The 21,686-nt window shown below is 37.0% G+C and overlaps 1 protein-coding gene across 3 annotated transcripts in view; it reads right to left on the reverse strand.

Moving 5' to 3' along the window:
- Positions 1 to 21,686, reverse strand: part of Ac78C (adenylyl cyclase 78C) — a 464,534-nt gene that overhangs the window by 23,552 nt on the left and 419,296 nt on the right. For all 3 annotated transcript variants that reach the window (XM_083129709.1, XM_083129708.1, XM_083129710.1), the window contains exons 11-16: positions 19,944 to 20,037; positions 17,382 to 17,606; positions 12,299 to 12,523; positions 10,079 to 10,176; positions 8,479 to 8,680; positions 2,537 to 3,393 (exon numbers count right to left, since the gene is read on the reverse strand). In XM_083129709.1, the coding sequence (XP_082985835.1) occupies positions 2,537 to 3,393; positions 8,479 to 8,680; positions 10,079 to 10,176; positions 12,299 to 12,523; positions 17,382 to 17,606; positions 19,944 to 20,037 (1,701 nt within the window). The remainder of the gene's footprint in view (positions 1 to 2,536; positions 3,394 to 8,478; positions 8,681 to 10,078; positions 10,177 to 12,298; positions 12,524 to 17,381; positions 17,607 to 19,943; positions 20,038 to 21,686) is intronic.

Below are 21,686 nucleotides of genomic sequence, written 5' to 3' on the forward strand. Positions count from 1 at the left end.
GAGGTATGTATACAAGATCTTTTATGTGACCTAATAAGAAGTAGTCACAGACAGGCAAGTCAGGCAAGTCAGGGGACCTTGGTGGCCACTTGCAGAACACAGCATCTTTGTTTCCGGAGCACCCAATCCATCTTCATTCAAGTTTATCATTTAGAAAATTTCGAACATCGAGATGCCAGTGAGGAGGTGCTACATCTTCTTGGAAAATAAATTAATTGTCTTCTTCTCACTGAGCATATCAAGGTAATTCATACTTTTGATAGTGTCCTTGTGAAAGAAAAATGGCCCATACACTTTCAGTTTCAATACGGCAGAACACATTTACCTTAGGAGAGTCACGTACAACCTCCAAAACAAAATGTGGATTCTGGGTCCCCCAAATCCTAACATTGTGTTTGTTTACTTTCCCATTGACATGGAACATTGCTTCGTCACTGAAAATGATTTTCACTGACAGGTCCTCATTATTCTCCATAAGTGTTAATAAATGTTCACTGTCATCAGGTTTCAACTTTTGCAGTAACTGCAGTTTGTAAGGATGAAATTTCAAACGAGTACATAGGAATGTTTAACTGCAGACTAGCTCTATGCACAGACTTCATAGGACTATGCACAAATGCCATTTACAATAACACATTAACAATCAAATTTCTTTTTACCCTTTGTTTCATTCTTTTATTGTTATGCCATTTATTGTTGTAGTTAACGCCAAGAATTACACATCCGCTAAAATTCTTTGAGCTGTTCTTTAGAATGGTATCGGTATAAATTTCGTAATATACATAATTAAAATTTTGTGGCAGTTTTTAATCACGGGATTTTTTTTTGTGGACACACTGTACATTGGAAACACAATTGAGCCTTACATAGAAATTTAATAGGAGCCCATGAGGAGTTTGTCAGAATGAAAGTGCACAAAGAGCTGAGAGGAACAATTCCACTGCAGGGCCATCAGAAGACAGGGCTTTTCCAGAGGATGACACCTCAGGCCAACCAGCAGGACCAGATCCCGACCGCTTGACCCAGCACCGAGACTTCATCTGCAAACCACATAAGTAGCCTGCTCTGGCTATTGTACTCAGCCTCCCGCCCTTGCTCACCCCTTCTCTAAACTGAATCATAAGTAGAGTACTGTTGGTAACAACATCAACATGAATGTACAGATTCATTTGCAGTAATTTTGCTATACCTCTGTCTAATCAACCATTGGTCAATAGAACCTGCCCTCCAAGACAGAGGGTGAAATAAAGTACTGCTAAGGTAAATGCCCCCAGTTAGATCTCCGGGGAACTGTCCTGGGATGCACAGCCTTTAACCATAACATGGTGGAGGTGCTGGGCAAAAATTACATTCCGTCAACAACCTCTCAGGTTCTTGGGATGTGATTTTTATTTTATAAATTTCATTCTTCAGTAATTATGTTTCAACTTCCCTGAGAAGGAAGCTTTCACCTGGTCAATGAAAGCATGGAATTCTTCTATTCTTTATGATATTTTCTAAATATATTGCTTCAACAAAAATATATTTCCTGTAAAACTTAAAATTTATCCTCTCATATATTAAAATATCTAAAGGTTAAAATATGTCAAACAGTGCCTGTGCCTGTAGTGTAGACATGTAACAATGCCCTTTACACTACAAAAACAATACAAATGTAATGTTTCTGAAAGCAAAGCCTTAGAAAAAATTGGTCCTAAAAAAGATGAAAAAATACAGAGAGAAGGCTAAATAATTCTGAACTGCATAACCTATACACATCTAATATTATTAATGGTACACCATAAAAGAAAGGAATGAACTAGAAACATGGATTAATAACAAATTTAAAATTTCTATATTTTGTGGTCTGGCTACACATTCACTGGAGATAAAAAGATAACATGGCATTGCAGTGTAGCCAGTTTGTGGGAGAAGATATCAAAAGGTATGTCACACACAAAAAAGCAAACACTGCTGAAAATGTGCGGTGTAAGGGGTCGTGACCTTTTGACTAATGCACCCAAATGTGAACCTCACTTCCACAGTACACCCCGGTAACTGCTTCTTGAGTTGTTTTAAGTCCACTTTATGTACAGATAGGCTAATTGGGACTGGACCTACAGTTTAAAGTGGGATCTGAACCACTATGTGCCTCCACCGGGTATCGAACCCAGGACCCCTTGATTACAACGAGACAACACTACCACTGCACCATCGGGCCGGCCCTAGCTATGCTAAGAGTTGGGCCTTATACAATGTGACAGGTGCAAAATAGCCTAAGTGCTGATGCATGCACACTTTTAATTTCATTCATTCATTGATGAAAGGTATTTTTTATCCAACACCTGTTGCTATCTATTCCTATCATCCAACTACACTGCAATACAATGTAATCTTTTTTACTCCATTGAACATGTGGAAAGGTTGCGAAATATACAAATGTTAATTTTGTGTGTTTCCTTCAATTTTTATCTAATATTATTTAAATAATCAATGAATACCATGTTAAAGTTACAGAAAGAGAAAGAAGCACAATGCTTAATACAAGTATACTTACTCCGATAAATCAGTGAACAAGTCCTTGGAAGCCACTGTTATAAGAAGGGTGTATATAAACACCATGGAAAATGCTAAAACAGTCTTAATTATGTAATAGAGCTTAAGGAACGATGTTAAGGCAACCATACACAGTACCCACGTGAAGACAACATACTCCACGTGGACACACGCATCTTCATCATCTGCACCATCTAGATTCACATCACGTAACAAACTGCTATTAACTTCAGATGTCACGACTTTGTGCTTTTCATCGTGACCATTGCTCAGTGATTGATTCTTTCCATTTGCAGCAACAGACCTGGATGCTCTGGAATGTTTAATTGTTGCTGACAAGTCTTCACTTCCATTAAGCAAGCTTTTATCACTTTCAAGCGTACCCCTTGAATGATCTTGTAACGTAGGAGGTGAAGCACTTACACTTTTCTCACTCACTGCATCATATGCAGTCTCTGTGGACAAACTATGCACTGTACTTGAAGCGGTAACACTAATAGAGCTCGTTGCTGGACCACTAGTCCTGTTTGGTAACAAATCCCTTTCTTTAACACTTTCCGATGCGATCATATTCATGATAGGCAAAGTCTTAGAGTTGACACTGGTGTTTCTAGAATTAAATACATGTTTCTGTATCTCGTCACATTTTTGGTTTTCTTGAGAACAGTTGAAGAAAGAGTTTTGTATGTCCATTTCACCCATACTCCTGATTTTGTTCACTGGTACGTGCAAGCTTGTGACATTCGCAAGGAGAAATGCCATGGTTAGCATTGGACTGGAATTTTTTGAAATGTTAGTCTCAGCGCTGTGTAAATCACTGAGTGAATTTTTGATGCTTTCTGGTAGCTTGCACTTGATCTGAAACAAAATGAAAAATTGTGGGTCACTAAAACACATGTTAAAACATATATGGTTTACAACTTTGAGCTTTTGTACAGATAAAGTAGAGTAATCAGTACTGAACCTAGTTTTTAAAGAGGGATCCGAACCTGTCCCTCCACCAGGTATTAAACTGACCGACCGACAATGTTCTTTTCTTTCTTCTAAAAATTACATGGTGCAACATCCGGCACCTGAAAAGCTGCTTTTCATTGAATGACATGAAGTCAGCGCACTGAGTCCCATCGCTGATGTTTTCCGACTTTTGAGACCTGAACCCCAATTGTCCTTGTGATGCTGGGTCAACACCAATATTTTACAGCTCCCATCAGGCACTGCTCACACCAAGGGCAAAACAAGCTGTCCCAAATACCACCCTGCCATACATGGTAGAGGTGCTGGGTAAATATACCCAAAATAACAATGTACACCCTACAGCAAAAGAGACAGTAGTCAAATTGTCTATCACCATTTTCATTTGGTCTATTTTACACAATGTGATGATAATGAAATAAAAACGTCAATAAGCACAGGAGAATACCTGCCTCGAATCAACAGAATTTCATTCCTTAAAACAACACACAGGATGTAGAATAAAAAAAGTAATGAAAAACACAATGGACAATTTGCCTACTATTATCTTTGCCATTTACTGTACAATTAATTAATTGTATTAATTTAATTAAGTTAATTAAATATGGTGGAAATTTGTTAATATGTCAAATTCATAAATTAATTTGTTTAATATGGAATAAAGAAGTAATACCTCAACAGTGGAAAGAATCCATAATTGTTCCTGTGTTTAAAAAAGGTGATAAAATGAACTGCAATAATTACCATGGAATTTCTCTACTCTCAACAACATATAAAATATTATCTAACATTCTTTTAACAAGACTAACCCCATATGCTAATGAAATTATAGGTGATTATCAATGTGGATTTAAACGTAACCGATCAACTACAGATCAAATTTTTCACATTATACAGACACTTGAAAAAAGTGGGAATATAATCAAAATGTCCATCAGCTATTCATTGATTTCAAAAAAAGCATATGATTCGGAAAAGAGAGATAAATTATATAATATATTAGTAGAGTTTGGAATACCTAAGAAGCTTGTTAGTATGATAAACGTATGCACCAGTAAAACAGAAAGTAAAATTCGTGTGGGTATTAATGTGTTTGACAAATTTACAATTCATGATGGGTTAAAACAAGGAGATGCATTATCTCCATTGTTCTTTAATTTTGCCTTAGAATATGCTGTTAGGAAGGTAAAAGAAACTAGCAAAGGACTAAAATTAAATGGTGTGACTCAGTTGTTAGCATATGCAGATGATGTAGACTTATTATGGAATGATATAAATACAATTAAGAATAATGCTAAAATATTTATCAAAACTGCTAAAGAGATAGGTTTGGAAGTTAACAAAGAGAAAACTAAATATTTGCTTACAGGCGGAAACCAAGTGTTAGGTAATAATCAAAATCTAATTATTGATAACAACTCGTTTGAACCAGTTTCCAAATTCAAATACTTAGAAGTAATATTAACAAGTGAAAATTATATTAAAGAGGAAATAAAAAGTACGCTTAATTCAGGAAATGCATGTTACTTCTCTCTTCATAAACTTTTGTCTTCTCGTTTAATATCTAAGGAACTAAAAGTTAAAATATACAAAACCGTAATTTTGCCTCTAGTATTATATGGGTGTGAAACTTGGTCCCTTACATTGAAAGAGGAACATAAATTGAGAGTATTTGAAAATAAGATCCTTAGGAAAATATTTGGACATAAAAGGGATGAGAAGACAGGTGAGTGGGGAAGGTTACATAATTTGGAACTACATAATTTGTATTTATGTCCAGATATTATTAGAATAATTAAATCAAGAAGACTTAGGTGAGCAGGCCATGTGGCACGAATGGGAGAGGAAAGAGGAGTTTACAGGATTCTTGTTGGGAAACCTGATGGTAAGAGACCTGTAGGAAGGCCAAGACGAAGATGAAGGAACAACGTTGAGATAGACCTAAAGGAAATCTGGCATGGACGGAAAAAAAATATATAGATCTTGCTCAAGATAGGGACAGATGAAAGGTCTGTGTTGCTGCAGCCATGAACCTTCGGGTTTAAGAAGGCTAGAGAGTTAGTTAGTTTTATTTACTGTAAAATATATTCTTTGTAATTTGAATAAAATTCTTGCTTCTTTAGCTTCCAGTGTGTTTTTCTCTCCTTCTATAAACTCCTTCTTTATTATCCTTTTGAATCGAACGGAAAACTCTGGTCCTGAAAAATGAGTGACTGCCAAAATACTCTTTTACTGTTATTCCAATTGCAAAATGTAAGCAAGATACAACTTTACATTTAGTGTATGTCACCAAGATGCAACCAAAAGTAGTAGTAGTTGTTGTTGTTGTTTTTTGTTTTTTTTATATAAAGGAAACTAGATTTATGAGAATATTGGTATTGCAAGGCCTTTGAAGTATTGTTCAACACTTTCATGGAGTCCAAATATTCTGGAATTCATGCAAAATTCAAACTTTGCTTTTAATTTGCTCAAGAAAGTGTTGAAATCTGGATTTCTTGGTTGAAGGACCAGAAGTCTGTGGAGAAAGCAAGTGGGCAGAGTGAAGCAGTGCACTCTGCTGCAAATGGCTGGTAGCTGCTTTCATGTTGCCTTCTCCATGCAATTCATTTTCGTATCACATATTCATTGGTAGAGCCCTCTCAAGTCACAACTTAAGCAGAGGAGTTAGTTTTTGTTCACTTGCTCCAGAGGATCATGGGACAGAGTATATTTTAATATGACGATTATTTCATGTGTGAACTTACATATTTTAAAATGCAAACCTGAGAAGTTCTGGGTTTTGTCTGCAGTAAAGGCACACTATACAGTGGTTTGGATCTTGCTAAATTGTAAGTCAAGTGCCAATCAGTGGCGGATTACCAACTAGGCCCACTAGGCACGTGCCTAGGGGCAGCAACTCTTGGGGGCGGCAAATCTTTTTTCCAGAATATCAAGAATAATAAAAAGTGTCTTACGTACACAGTGACAATGTAGACCTATGAAACCAATGTTTCAAATCAACGGTTTGCAACACTTACACTTCATATGAAAGAAACCTTGATGTATCGGATTTATGTGTTATCAAGAAATGTTTCATTGCTCTGCCTCCTTCAGGCGCCAATAAATTTGTTTTTAACTCGTGCAATGGCTTTTATCGCTTACAATGACAATGCAAGCCGCCCAGCCTTTGTTGATTTGTTTTTATAAATACAAACCCCTCGATCTTCCACTAAGCGTTTGTTGATGGCCAGGCAGGAAAGAAGACTGATTCTTTGAAACTCGCATCTGTAACAATGCCAGTCTTAAAAAAAAATAAACACGTAAACACTGCTGATAAGTGAGTGAGTGAGTGCAGCTTTCGCATGGACCACAACTTGTTTTTGTCTTACTGGATTCTCTGGCTGTGCGTTTGCGATTTGGTGGGGTTTTTTTATGCAGCAGGCAGCATGAAGCGAACAAAGTTAAGTGGGGTGGCTTATCGTAAACTTGCAAACGAAAAGTGTGAAAGAGAAGCAACCTTACAGAAAAAGCTTGGTACAGTGGACACGTTCTTTAGGCGAAAGGAACAAGTGATTTCCGAAAGCAGTCCAAAAATTGAAGTGGAAGCGGCTACATCGAGTGAACTCTGTGAAACGCAAAATGTCGAAAATATTGTGGGTTTAGTGGAGGAAGAAAGTGCACCTGAGGTAGTGTCCCCTCAGTTCGTAGGAGTTCCTGATTGCGACAGTGAGAGTGCAAATTTCGTTAGTGACAATCCTGCCGAGTGGTGTCTGAATGAGTCTACAATTGACATTCTTCTAAGACGTGGAATTAATCAGAATGCTGAAAACGATTTTTCTAAATCGCAAAGACTCATAGCAGGTAAGACAAGATTTTTAAATAATAGTGTTTTTTTCGTAAACTTGTAAATGGAGAATCAATTTTGCGGAATTATTTGGTATATTCGTTCAGCACTGGTGCCGTTTATTGTGCATCATGCAGGTTGTTCAAGGAAAAACTGGAAAAACATTTCAAATATTCTAGCATCACACGAAAATTCTGAAGAACACAAAAACTGCGAGTTGGCACTCTTAACAAGGCAGAAATCTGTTGGGACCTTGGGGAACCATTTTCAATCACATATTCAGACGAAACTTACGTACTTGGTCAGTGCAAATAAGTTACTACTTTTCTTTGAGAAGGGCGCACATTAAGTTTGTGCCTAGGGGCGGCGAGGAAGCTTAATCCGCCACTGGTGCCAATTAGCCCATCTGAGCATAAAGTGAACATAAACTTTGACATATTTTGAGATAAATCTCTAGTAAATTGATATGGTTTAGGTTGCAATTGAATACATATGAATACATAAACATTTCGAACTTTAAATTGTTACAGTGTTGCAGTATTTCCATTGGTGAGAATTTGTAAGAATAGGCATCGATATCAGTATTGGTTAAAACTAATCTAGTCGACCTTCATTGCAGAGTGGTTAGCACAGAATACTATGATGCCAAGGGTCCCTGGTTCAAATCCCAGCCTGGGAATGGGTATTCTTTATGAGAGTTCATTCATTAATTTCATCATATCATCACTCAACTTCGTGATTTGCCAAAAGTGGCAGGAATGCAAAGTAAAATAAATCAAATCAAACTGATATAAGGCCATGCCTTAGTTCTTGAAGAAAGGCTTACTAAAGATACTAAACTCCATGAAGCAACAGCCCTTTAAGAAACAAAGCGTGCCAAGCAGCTTTTCATTGGGTGAAGCATTGTCAGCACATTAAGTTCCAGTGCTGCTAGACTTTCTAGACGGGAGTATATTAGTATTGCTTTCAGCTAGCTTCCCAATTGACCTCAGGATGCTGGATGAACGAACATTTTACAGTGAACACTGGGGATCAAATCTGGGATAACTTGCACCAAAGGCAAGAGCATTAACAAGTATGTAAATTCAACTTTCTAGAAACTACAACTGTGTTCTGCAGCATGTGTGTGTGTTTAAGGATTTACATACCAGACAGAGAGCTGATGCCACGGACATCACAGCAATTACCAGACATATGAAGATATTGCGCCGATTCCTGTGATGGACGAGGACACTTGACATCTTTTGCAGTTGAAGAGGGAGCTGCTCAAACTCTTCCGCCATTACGAGAATCAGAGCGAATGTCATGAGCGCTGTTGTCACAGTCAATGTCACGATCAGTACATCCGAACTTCAAAACAAGAAAAAATTACAAGACATTATATTTACAATACATACCACTGTGAACTTTTATATCTATGGTAAGAGCTATGTTATCATTAAATTTGTTCATTATATTTCCTTCCACAGAAAGGCACATTGGAGAAAATGATCAAAAATCAAAAAATACAGCCAAAAGATAACATATGAATATTAACAGCAAACACTAACATTCCTCCCTTCCTCCTGGATTCATGTTCAAAGAAAGTAACTTGTCAATAACTACATGTCACGGAATTAATGTAATGTATCAGAATTGTAGTGTGCTATACTAGTTTACATAAATAAAGTGTAATTTCAAGATTAGTTAACACAATCACTAACATAATTCACACAAGTTAAGCAACTTCATAACTTGTATATAAGTGTAGATTTGTGTGTAAAAACATATTTGTACTTGAAAAATCAAGGTCTGTGAATACTTTTTCCACTTGTATTAATGATGTATGGAAAGAGGAAACAAACTCTGAATTTCACGTCACCATGTCTTTGACAAAAAGTGGTAAATATTCCATGGAGAAACTGAAAAATTCATTCACCCCCTTACTGATGAGTTCTGCTTTAGGAAGAGAAATTGTCAATTAGAAAGTTCTTTTTTTTCTTTAACACAGTATGCACGAGCATCCTTGGAGTTACATAGAGCCCCCCTGAGAATCTTTAAGACCCCCCTGAGAAAACTCCTATGGGCGCCCATGCACTTGACCACTGTGTTTACTTGAAATATTGAAAGAAATGGAACACTTATTTATTTACTTGTAATGAGTTATTAACTTGCACACCTCCTGTGTTTCATACTAAGAGCTAGTGGCAGCGATTAGGGGGCAGTTGCCCCCCACTTTTTTCCACTTTGTCCCCGTTCTATGCTATACCTTACGTGCCAAAGAAAAGTAAATTGTTCTTGCTCCCCCTAGTTTTTGAACCTTGCCCCCCTAGTTTTGGAACCCAATCGCCGCCACTGTTTAGTATTAGAAGAACGGACTTTTTCATTATATCAAAAACAAGGACTATGTTCAACATCTCTAGCACATGCAAGAATACACAGATTCTAACTGTTTCTTTTTTATCATGTAGGCAAAGAAATTGCCTTTATTTTGATGTTTAACACATGTATAGTAAGACCAAAAAATAAATTGTTTCACATAAAATGCCTGGGTTTCTGAGTTATTGCCAATTTAAATACCCTGGGATTCAATGTGTTAAAAAAAATGATTGTATGACTTATGCCATTATATTGAGAAACAACAATAAAGTAATGATTATGAGTAAGAATACTGCATTGGCAAAATTATCAATTTCATTGACATACTTATCCACTATGTATAACATATAGATAGCGGTACCTTATTTGTATTGGTAAAGTTTAATTTACCTGGGCATTGTTATGAACTGACAAAGGATGATGAATATCCAAATGATGAAACAACACAGCATGTTAGATTTGAACATATCTTCACGCATTTGGCAAAACTGAAAAAGATAGAAACATTATTTGAAATAATATTTTTGAAAAACTAAAATTTTAAAATTCAGAACAATGATAATGTTATACATGTTTAGCAACATTAGTGTAAAATTCACACAATGTAAAATATGAAATTTGGTAACCTATATGCAAATATGGTAAACACTGTAGTCACTTAATAATTACCAGTATATGACCATGAGGGGAACTGCATTGTATATTGTTAGGTTGTGGAATGTTTCGAAATAAGTGGAAGGAAGCTTGTAGGATAACATGGTGACAAAGAGGTAGAAAGAAAATGCTTTATGTAAAGTTCCCTACCTTGCAGCATGCTGCAGTACGTCATTCTAGCACTGGTAAAGCAGGGATGGGTATGATTTTATGAGGAGGGTGCAGCTGTGACATTTTTTATCACTATGTCCTATATTTTTTTCCTGCATTCCTCAACCTTTTTCTTTCTTCCATGAAAGGTGAACCTAAGAAGGGGCATGTGATTGTACATAGCAAAATTATAAATATTTAGTGCAAAACCTGGACAAAAATTACAATACACTACTACTTGTCTTCATGGGTGCAAGGGGAGGGGGGGAGGGTACAATTGGTCAGACATTCCCTGGAAATTGACACTGTTCATTCCAAATTAGAATTTATTTTTTCGATAAAAGAAATGAAGCTCAGTTAATTAGTATTCTAACCGAATAACGAAAAATGCATTTTATCAAAAAATTGAGTGTAAAATGCAGGAACCACATCAGACATACGTGTTCTTATATTCTACCACTTAATTCAAAGACTACACTGTTCCACGAGTTTTCAAAAATTCCAAAAATAGGATTTTATATGTGAGACAGGGACATCATTAGGGGGGGGCAAGGGGAGAATGGCTCCCTGCAAAACGTCTAAGTGGCCCCGGCAAATTTGTCTGCATATTATACTGGAAATTTCACTTTGATGACAAAGAGTGCAAAATAGTATTTCAGTAAATTTTCGTTACAGTTTGAAACACTGCTCTTGAATGGTTCTCCAGCATGACTCGCAAACAAGGCATTTCTTAGTGTCTCTCATTTCCCTGATTCTTCCTCTTGCAATACAAAAATAGATGCATTGAAGGAGTATAATGGCCCAGCGCAGGGCCCGGCAAGTCGAAAACCTTTTGAAAATGCATTTTCTCTCCATGGCCACCAGTTAAGTGGTAACAGCTGTCCACATGCCCTTGAGATCGCAATCACTCCTTCCGAGAATCCTTGAAAACTATCCTCATTCCTGTCTCAGTTTATGCAGATTATGGATACGCTGATAGAACGCTGTGGGTTAATTGCTTTATGGCTGGACAAGAATATCCTCGCGCTTTTGAAATGGTAAGAGACAACACTCGTGACAACAATGGAATGAAGCAGACATAGAACTCTTTTCCTGTACTGGGATGAATGGGAAAGATGGCGCCAGGCAGTGTTCACTCGCAAGCTACAGGTGTTGGGGTTTTATTACTTCGACTGAAGCAAAGTAATAAGCCTTTGTAATGTACAGACTTCCCATCATTCTTCAGTAAGCTTCCATGCATTTTCCAAGAAACCTCTCCCGCTTTTTACCCCATTCCGGACAATTGTTGACTGTCAGCTGTGAAACAGGGGTTTGGTGGTCCGAGAGTAATTCGTGGTTATATAGTTTCTGTAAACGCGAGAGGGTAGAATCACGGAGTATATGTGATCTCATTTTCGAACATCATGAGTGAAAAGTCTAGTGTGAAGCTGCCAACTATGGAAACAATGTCATTGCACAGTGCCTCAGATCTTATTTTAAATGTAAATCTTGTCATGATTAGCATACCTGAGCATAAGGCGGACTTAAACTTTGAGAGCCAGCTCAGTGGTTCAGTATGTTAAATAGTTGACTTTCGATTTCACCATCGCATTCCCCAGTTTCACCATCGCATTCCCCAGGTTCGAGTCCCATTCTGGGCATGGATGTTCATCTAATCATCACTCATTGCCATTGTAACAATTAGCCAAAAGTGGTAGAAAAGGGACATAAAAATAACAAAAATACAAAAGATTAAACTTTGAAATTACAACTAAACTACTGGATTCACAACGAAACTTCATTTGTAAATATTCCTTGAGGTATTACCTTATGTTCGAGAGCATCCTCTTTGAAATGCAGAGTCCATGGGTTTACATTGGCATTGCGCATTCTTTTGTTGGAGTCTATCTCAATGCTATTATCTATGAGGTCATCAACCTGCTCTGCTGTAGATGCTGGTTCCTGTTTATGAGGTTGTGCATTGCCCTCATCTTCCTCTTCAATGCATTCCACAAATGGTTCCTCATCAATATCGGAGACAGATATGTTTAGCTACAAAGAGAAAGAAAAAGGACATGATAACAATATTTGGGTAGAGATAATGGTAAGGGGGCAGAAGCACACATGCAATAAAAGGGTGGCCTATAGAGATTAGGTCAGCATGGACGACTGGAGCATCCAACAACCTATGCCAGGGTCACAGCCATACATCAAGACAGACTATCATCAGTGACGGCGATTGGCCAATCGGGTTCCAAAACTGGGAGGCAAGATGCCAAAACTGGGGGAAGGGGGGCAAGGACCTTTTGCTTTCCCTTGGTAGATAAGGTTTAGCATAATGCAGGAGCAAAAGTGGCAAAAAGTGTGGGGGGGAAACTGTCCCCTCCCTAATTGCCACCACTGACTATCATTGAGGTTCAATGTACAGTGTAAACCCAATTTTATATTTCCAGATTTTACATTTTCCACATTATACATTCAATCTTGATGGTCTCAACATAAAAAAAATGTTCCTCAATTTTACATTTTCTTGCATTTAAAGTATTTTTGAGCTTGGTCTCCTGAAAAATGTAAAATCGAGGTTCCACTGTAACTGCCAGCAGAGTACAGGTGTACGAATGCATAACCAGACATGTCGACTTGCAAGTGGGTTCAGCAATGGTAGAAGACAAGTTTCAGTTTGTGAAGGAAGGTCTCCAATTTTGAGAGTCCTGAATTTTTTAATTAGGATATTGAAGGAGTGTGGTGTTTTTGGACATCAACTAGGTTCTGATTAAATTAGGGAAGAATGTTCAATAAGCCATTGCTGACATGTGTCAGCTCAGAAGTATCTCCAGACAATCTCTTCCATACAAGGTGCTTAAGATACACTATCTGCAGTTTTCATTAAACTATAGTGGATATCCTTCTCATGTGCACCAGTACTCTGAGCTTCAATTAAAATAGTAAACATTCAATTCAAGAGGAATCTGCAGAATTATATAAATCAATAGTGTTTATTCAATTAAGGAATATCTGTCTTGTAAATATGATATGATTTATTTCATTTCGTTGACCATTGTACAGTGGTTGTTTTCCACATATGGTATGCAACATGTCAGTACATTAGATTACAGTTAATAATTATTTTCAAATAGGTTCAAGTATGAATATATTATACATAATATTTGAAAACAATGATTACATTATAATTAATTTGATTAAGGATTCTTGGAGTTCTCCTTGTTTTTGCTAATGTTAGTTACGTACAAGGTACGTTTAAATTAATTTACATACATATAATAGATAAAATCAATACATACATATACACATGTCCTAGGAGTTCATTTAAGATGTGACAGTTTGCAATTTATTGTCAGGTACTCTTTAACGGAATATAAACAATGATCTAGTAAGTATTTTTTACATGCTTTTTATATGAGGTAGCCGATTGTATTGTTTTTAAGTCACTTGGAAGGTTTTTGAAACAGTGAACATCCATGTATTTCGGTCCTTTCTCAAATAATGTGGTGGTATGTAAAAGTATCGTAAGGTTGCTGCCATTCCTTGTATAATATTTATGTAAGTAGTTGTTACCATTGAAAGAATCCTTTAAGTCTGTTTCTACACACATCAGCAGATGAAGTACGAGGGCCACTATTTATATTTTGAGCCTTGCCAACACTGATTGAAGTTAGGCACGATTTGACGTTTGCACGGAATCGTCTGGCATTATTGACCATAACGTACTTCAAATGTTTTGTCAATAGCTTCATTTGTGTTGTTTATGTTGCCTTGGAGATTGCACGACAACAATAAAATGGAATTAATTCGTGAACATTTTCGTGCGATGATTTCTTACGATTTTCGACGTGGATTATCAAGACAAGAGTGCATCGATCAACTTACTTCCACATTTGGCGATGAAGCCCCATTCTTTGCCACTGTGAAACGCTGGTATAATGAATTTAATCGTGGCCGCCATTCGCTCACCGATGAGATTCGCGAAGGTCATCCAAAATCAGTTGTTGTTCAAGAAAATATTGATGCTGTGCAAAACATAATACTGCAAGATCGTCATGTGACATACTGTGAGATTGAGACAACCATAGGCATTAGTTCCACCAGCATATATAAAATATTACATGATCATTTAGTTGTGAAAAAGGTATGTTCTCGTTGGATCCCACACAATTTGACAAAAACTCAAAAAGACGCTCGCGTTAATTGGTGCAAACGCAAACAAATGCTCAATAAATACAATCGTGGTGCTTAAAAAACGTATATAAGAGCCGGAACGTAAACAGCAGTCGACTGTATGGGTGTTTCAAGATGAACCCAATCCAACAAAAGTTGTTCGCGCTCGAAGCACATCGAAACAAATGGTTGCCTGTTGTTTTTTTCTGGAAAACTGGTCATGTGGCAACTGTGCCTTTAGAGAAATGTAGAACGGTCAACTCTGAATGGTACACAACAATTTGTTTGCCAGAGGTCACATACGGAAAGAAAAAAAAAACGCCGTCGGATCATTCTTCATCAAGACAATGCCAGCTGTCACACATATCGTCTAACAACCGACTTTATGAACAGTCAAAAAATCGAATTGATGGGTCATCCACCGTACAGTCCTGATTTGGCACCCAATGACTTCTTCTTGTTCCCGAATGTCAAGAATAAATTGCGTGGAAAACGATTTTCGTTGGCGGAAGATGCCGTTGATGCGTTCAAAAACCATATTATGGAGGTGTCTCAAGAAGATTGAAAAAACTGCTTTGACAAATGGTTCGAATGAATGCAAAAGTGTATTGACCATAAAGGAGAATACTTCGAAAAACAATAAAGCAGTTTTCAATGCCAAATTCCTGTTTTTTCATTGTTAGGCTCAAAATATAAATAGTGACCCTCATATATACAAGCATGGTGAGGGTAATATGCCTAAGTTTTTAAACAGTTTTCTGCAGGGTGTATTTCTCTTAGCTCCTGCTATTATTCTGACAATTTTCTTTTGCAGCACAAAAATGTTATTACTATTAGTGGCATTTCCCCAGAAGATTATACCGTAGTCTAATAAAGATTGAAACATGGTGAAATATAGTATTTTCAATGTTTCTAAGTTTGATATTGATTTCAGTGTACTAATGGCAAATATAATTTTGCCTAGTTTTGTGGAAAGGCGATCTATGTGTGGGTCCCATCCAGGAATTTGACTGTTTTAACGTGATTTACTGTCATATTACCTAATGTAACATTTGGTTCATTTATCATTTTATTCCTTGTGTGATGGAAATTGACAACAACAGTTTTGCTGCTGTTTAATACTAAATTATTGTCAGAAAACCATTCACAGAGTTTGATTGTTACATGATTTATATTAGAGGTAAGGGTTTGTTCCTTACCACCGGTGATGGCTACACTTGTATCATCTGCATAAAGAGTGTTTCTTGCTGAATTAAAATTTATTGGCACATCGTTAATATATATTAAGAGTAGTAATGGTCTAATAATAGATCCTTGTGGAACAGTATAGTAAAAAGTAAGAAATTGCACTTGCGTACCTGCTAGCTTGAATGTGTCTCACAGAACAACCCAATTTGTGAATCATCCATGGCTTGCTCCTATTACTGCCCAGAGCACAAAATATAAATTAAATGAAAGTAAAACTGATCTCGCTCCAACTTAATTGCTCTGTTTCGGCATGAGTTTACAATACCGGACCACTCTCCAATTTCTATAAAATTTTGCATGCTTACTAATTTCGGTGTCCTGATGATGTATCTGTAGTTCATATTTGGCGGTCACTTGTTAAAATTGTACATTTACGTGTAGAACTTGTAAAATAACCTTGTGATTTACCACGGTGATTGTCGATACACAGGAATTCGGAACCATCTTTCTTTCGAAATTCGTTAATGGTCTGCCTTTACGCACAACAATCTTGCTGACGTCAGACAAGGAAGGCCTACGAGGTTAGGTTAGGCCTGTTAGGTTAGTTTCCATTAGCATAAATACAAAGAAAAATTAATATTTTAGCTAAGTGAACTATACCTTGTCTTGCCTGTTGATTTCTTCATGTTGGGAAAATGGCGTCTTCCGTGGAGCTATTGTTCTTATGGTAGGGTTACGTTACGTTAAGAAAACATAGTTTATTTCATTTTTTTTCTCAATTTCCATACTTGACCGCCAATTATTACATGCAGATTCGTGATTAGGAGTTCACAATTGGTGAGTAGGCGAAATTTCATAGAAATTTGAGAGTGGTCCAGTATTGTAAACTCATTCCCTCTGTTTCTTTTTTAATGAAAATTATATGTTCCATACCAGTGCTCGAAGTAGGGGAGCATGGGGGACATGCCATCCCCCATACCCATGAAGCACCCGCCAGCCAGGATAATTTTCACAGGCATACCTCCATCTACTGCATTGTCTCCAAGTAGATCAATACAAGCGCCCCCCTTTATTCACATATTCCCTCAACGAAACATCTCCCTAGCTAGGAATTTCCATGGAATGGAATACTTATCTTATAACAGTATTGTATTTTTGTTTGTTTTATCGTATTAGATTTTGTGGGTTAAGTGGTAGAGCAGCCACAGGCTGAACTTCGCCCATGAATAAAGAATTTATAATAATAATAATAATAATAATAATAACAACAATAATAATAATAATAATAATAATAATTTCGAGAACTGTTCCATACCATTTGAGGCACAACACCCACTGTAACATGGATGGAGTAATGTAAATGAAACTAAATAATCATTGTGCATGCACGAACTTGCTCAGAAACATTTTAAAGTGCATTAAATTAAAAGTATAAATGAATGTATACGATACACCAGGTAGGACAGTTAAAATACTTTGTTCCAGCATACCACAGAAAGTATATTCTACTTCTGAAGTTTAACCCTTCCATAGAAATGTTACTTACAGTGCTGAGGTTTTCAAATGGGATTTCTGGAGTCCAGTCTGTTGGTGGCTCCTCATCGAATCCAGTATGGTTGGAAGAGCTTGTAGTTGTGGTGGAACTTCCAATTGTGGTGTGCTTGGAATTCTCATCTTCAGACCATAACCGTGGACGAGAGTAGCGGTAGACACGGCGTCGTGGTCTCTTCGGTTCAGATTGTTTGATGAGAAAGGTTTCCACATTATGATCCTAAAACAGAAATATAATATAACTTTACCATTATTATGACAAAATAATGTCCTTCCCCACAAGGTGTAATGCAGCCAGGAACATAACTAGACTGATGTGTTTGGGGGGAGGGGGGCAAATTTGAACATATATACAATATACATTTATGTAAGTTATATATTGTTTTCTATGTATTAATGATATTCATTACACAATATATATGAAATACAATACATAATTGCTGTATTAAGTTCTATTGTATATAGTAGCAAATGAAGATCTTGAATCTTTCCTACCAAATATACATATAAACAAGAAGGTATTTCAATGATTTCAAGGAGATATAGCATGAACAATGAAGTGTGGAGTCATGTATTGAAGTAAATGTTCCTCTAAGCCAAGGATCTTTTTATGGGGGAGGAGCATAGGCGCCGACTCCAAGGGGTTGAGGGGCTCGAGCCCCTACCCCCCCAATGTTATCGATGTGGGTGCAGAGCCCCCAAATATTTTTGTTTAAGAGAATCTAATGTATTATTTTGCTTCTCTTGTAAAGTTTACTCTGAATTGTGCCACATGAACTTAACTTTAAATACACATTTGAAATGTTCTAGACCATCAACTTTGGGGGGTTGAGACCGCTAAACCATCAACTTGGGGGGGGGGGGGGCTATGAACGGAGACAGCAAAACACATGACTTATTACTATATACTAAGTATATAATTATGAGTATTGTTAACATTTTTACTAAAAAGAGTTTCAAAAGAAGATGTGCATGAACTAGGAGAGTGGATGGGACAATCGGGCTACAGATGGCTCTCACATGACATTCAGAACGAGATCATTGATATATTAGGGAGATCTGTTTTGCGCTCCGTGGTAGCAGATATTAAAAGTCTGGAATATTTTGCTATTATGGTTGACGAAACTTGTGACATATCCATCCGTGAACAATTGACATTTTGCATTCAAACTGTAAATGAAAATTTTAATATTTTTGAGGAATTCATGGACTTTTACGAGATTCCGAACACTGAGGCCAAAACTTAAAAAAGGGAGGGAGGGAGTCATTCATTAATTCTTTTCAGTGATCAGAGCCCCCCCCCCCCAATAATTTTGACAAGTCGGCGCCCGGAGGAGGAGGGGTACATGGAAATTTCAGGGGGCCAGTGCTGACTTAAAACAAACTTTGGGTCTGACATCCCAGCCAGTAAGCTATTTTGAAAAGTAACTCCATGAGGACTCAACATTAGTAATTCACAAAAATGCTAAACAAGCTAATTTATATTTTCCTGGAGAGATTAAAAAAAAAAGCACTGGAAGTCTTTACTAAATATAATCTATTGAATTTGAATAACCTCATCACGACAAATGCATATATAATATACATCTGTATAGTATATACAGTGGACTCTTTTTAATTCGAACTCCAAGGGGGTATGAAAAAAAATTCGAATTATCCAAAATTCGAATTACCCAGAATATAATAAAAAAAACACCAATGAAATAACACACTGTATTAAATATAAAACTGCATTAATATGCAAACAGTACACCTTACCTTACAACTGCTATGTTTTATCCATATCTCCATCCAGGAACAGTACACTTATTGGAATATTCGCATCACGTGATTGTTTTTCATTTTTTGTTTTCATTCCTCTTTCTACCTCTCTAAGCACTTCAACTTTGTTATCTAATGTTAAGATACTGTACGCACCACGTTTCGACATTGTGACTCCACTAAAACACACAGAAAAATGACCCCTTCTGTCCGGCTATCCGCTCCCCTCTCAACTTGTTTCTGAGAAGATGAAGGTCACATTCCTATAAACAAAAGCTCTGGGGATTCCTGCTGCCCCCTCTTATCTGCCATCTGCAGATCTGTTAATCATAAAAAAAAAACCTTTTCAAGAAGAAAAGGGGGACGAGTCATTTGTTAGAATTTCTTATGTAGCAACCACTTTGGTCTTTCTTGGAAAGATTTATGTTAATTATTGGAAAACTGACTTCGAATTATCCAAATTTAACCTTCAAAATTCGAATTAAGTAGTTATTTTTAACATTGTTTTAGATAGGGGTTTCAAGGGGAATGTGCTTTTGTTCGAATTATCCAAGATCGAATTAAAGAGAGTGCACTGTATTTACAAAATATTTCATAGTACATTCATCTGCACAAGATTTTCAAATGTTATATTAATATTTTCATCCAATTCTTTTTATTTTTATACTAATGATGAGATTATTATATTTATGCAGAATAAAAAGCAAAGTTATAAATAATGGGGATATACAGGTAACAATGAAGGCTGTAAGATTCTTTGCTTCCTTGAAGAACATGAACATTTCATTTTACTTACCCTGAGGTAGCCATCCCTAGTAGCTCCTTCACCAGGATCAACTTCGTACTCGTTGTTCAAACAATCAAGAGTTGCTTTGGATATGTGGACACGGCTGCAGAAGACAAAACAAAAAAATAGATTTCTCCTTTCCTTTCCATCAAAATTTATATGTGGTGGAACCACGATTTTACATTCCCTGCATTTGACACTTCTGTTCATATAAAGTGCTCACTTTATAGGGTGTTGAACAGTTGAAGAATGCACTACTTTATCTGGACATTCAATCTTCAGTTCCTGGTCCCAATAAAGCAATATGTTATGAAATTGTCCTGCATTTTAAAATTTTCACCTTGGTCCCATGAAGAATGTAAAATCGAGGTTTTACTGTATTATGCAAGCCAGTCCACTACAGGAAACCACGGACAATAATACTCCATTAGTATCATCCAACATGTGATTCTTTTCCCAGATGAGTATTTAGGCCAATACAGTTTTTTACAATGAAGCCCACAGAAGAAAAAAAAATGCAAAAATAATATTCATGAAATCAAATTGGCATTGTTGTTGAGAAATTCACAAAGTGTTACTTGTTATTTTTATTGAACTATTATTTCTTTCTATTCATGTATCACTTACCTAACTGCATCTTTAATATAGTGTCAACATTTTTGTATTTATATTTTTTACAATAGCTTTTTACATTCTTCTGAGCGAGGATCGGTCAAGAGCTGCTCTACCACCTAACTCAGGACAAATTAGCATTGTCTCCTCCTGCTCTTCAAGCTAATTGCAACAAAATGGATGAATGATGATTAAATGATATTGGTAAAGGGACATTTAGAAAGGGATACCCTAATGCCAAAGCCAGAACTTGAACTTGGAATCTAAGGTGGTGAAATTGTGAGATGACTCACCAATTGAAGGGCTTAGTACATTTGTTGCTTTCCAAGCTGAGTTTCATGAAATTTCTCCTCAGTACGCACAATGCAAGATTTGAGTCCCCTGGGGGAAGCGTAACAACTTTTCTCCTGAGATTTCGGCCTGTTTATGGGACGGTGGCCACCCACCATCGTGAGGAAATTGAGGAGCTATGAATGGGTAGCGTAACCTGGTCATGGAAACCTACAACGAGGACTGGGAGTTCATCGTGCTTACCACACGTCACCCCTTAACTGGTTGGAGGATCTTCCACCTCGGGTGAGTGAGTCAGTATGATCAGGTGGGAGTGAGGCCAGCAGTCTGTAGGTAGGCCCAGGCATGGGCTGTTGTGCCGCAGCTTATTATTATTAAGCACACATCAATATATTTGCAGCTTTTTATCGAGAATAGAGGCGTTTTTCCTTAATTTATTACCAAATGGTGAACAGTAGTTCTGTGTGAAGCAGGAACACCAGGGAATTCTCTTAAAACTCACCTCTTTACTCTTCTGCACAAGTTTCTCGCATAAGAATCTTATCTAAAAATCATATGTTCTGAATTTATTGATTGAATTGTTGTTTTAAGTCCACTTTATGCACAGACAGGCTAATCGGGACTGGGCCTACAGCTTAAAGTGGGATCCAAACCACTATGTGCCTCCACCGGGTATGGAAGCTAGGACCCCTTGATTACAAGGCGACGACTCTATCACTGCGCCATAGTAGAGGCCAACTTTCTTTGTTTTGAAGTGCACTTATTTGATTTGATTGTTGTTATTTAGCATCACTTTTTTGCCACTTTTGGCTAATCACGATGATGAGAAGTGATGATATGATGGAATTG

Source organism: Lepisma saccharinum, chromosome 10 (assembly GCF_977018435.1).
Source record: "Lepisma saccharinum chromosome 10, izLepSacc3.1, whole genome shotgun sequence".
NCBI classification, from domain to species: domain Eukaryota; kingdom Metazoa; phylum Arthropoda; class Insecta; order Zygentoma; family Lepismatidae; genus Lepisma; species Lepisma saccharinum.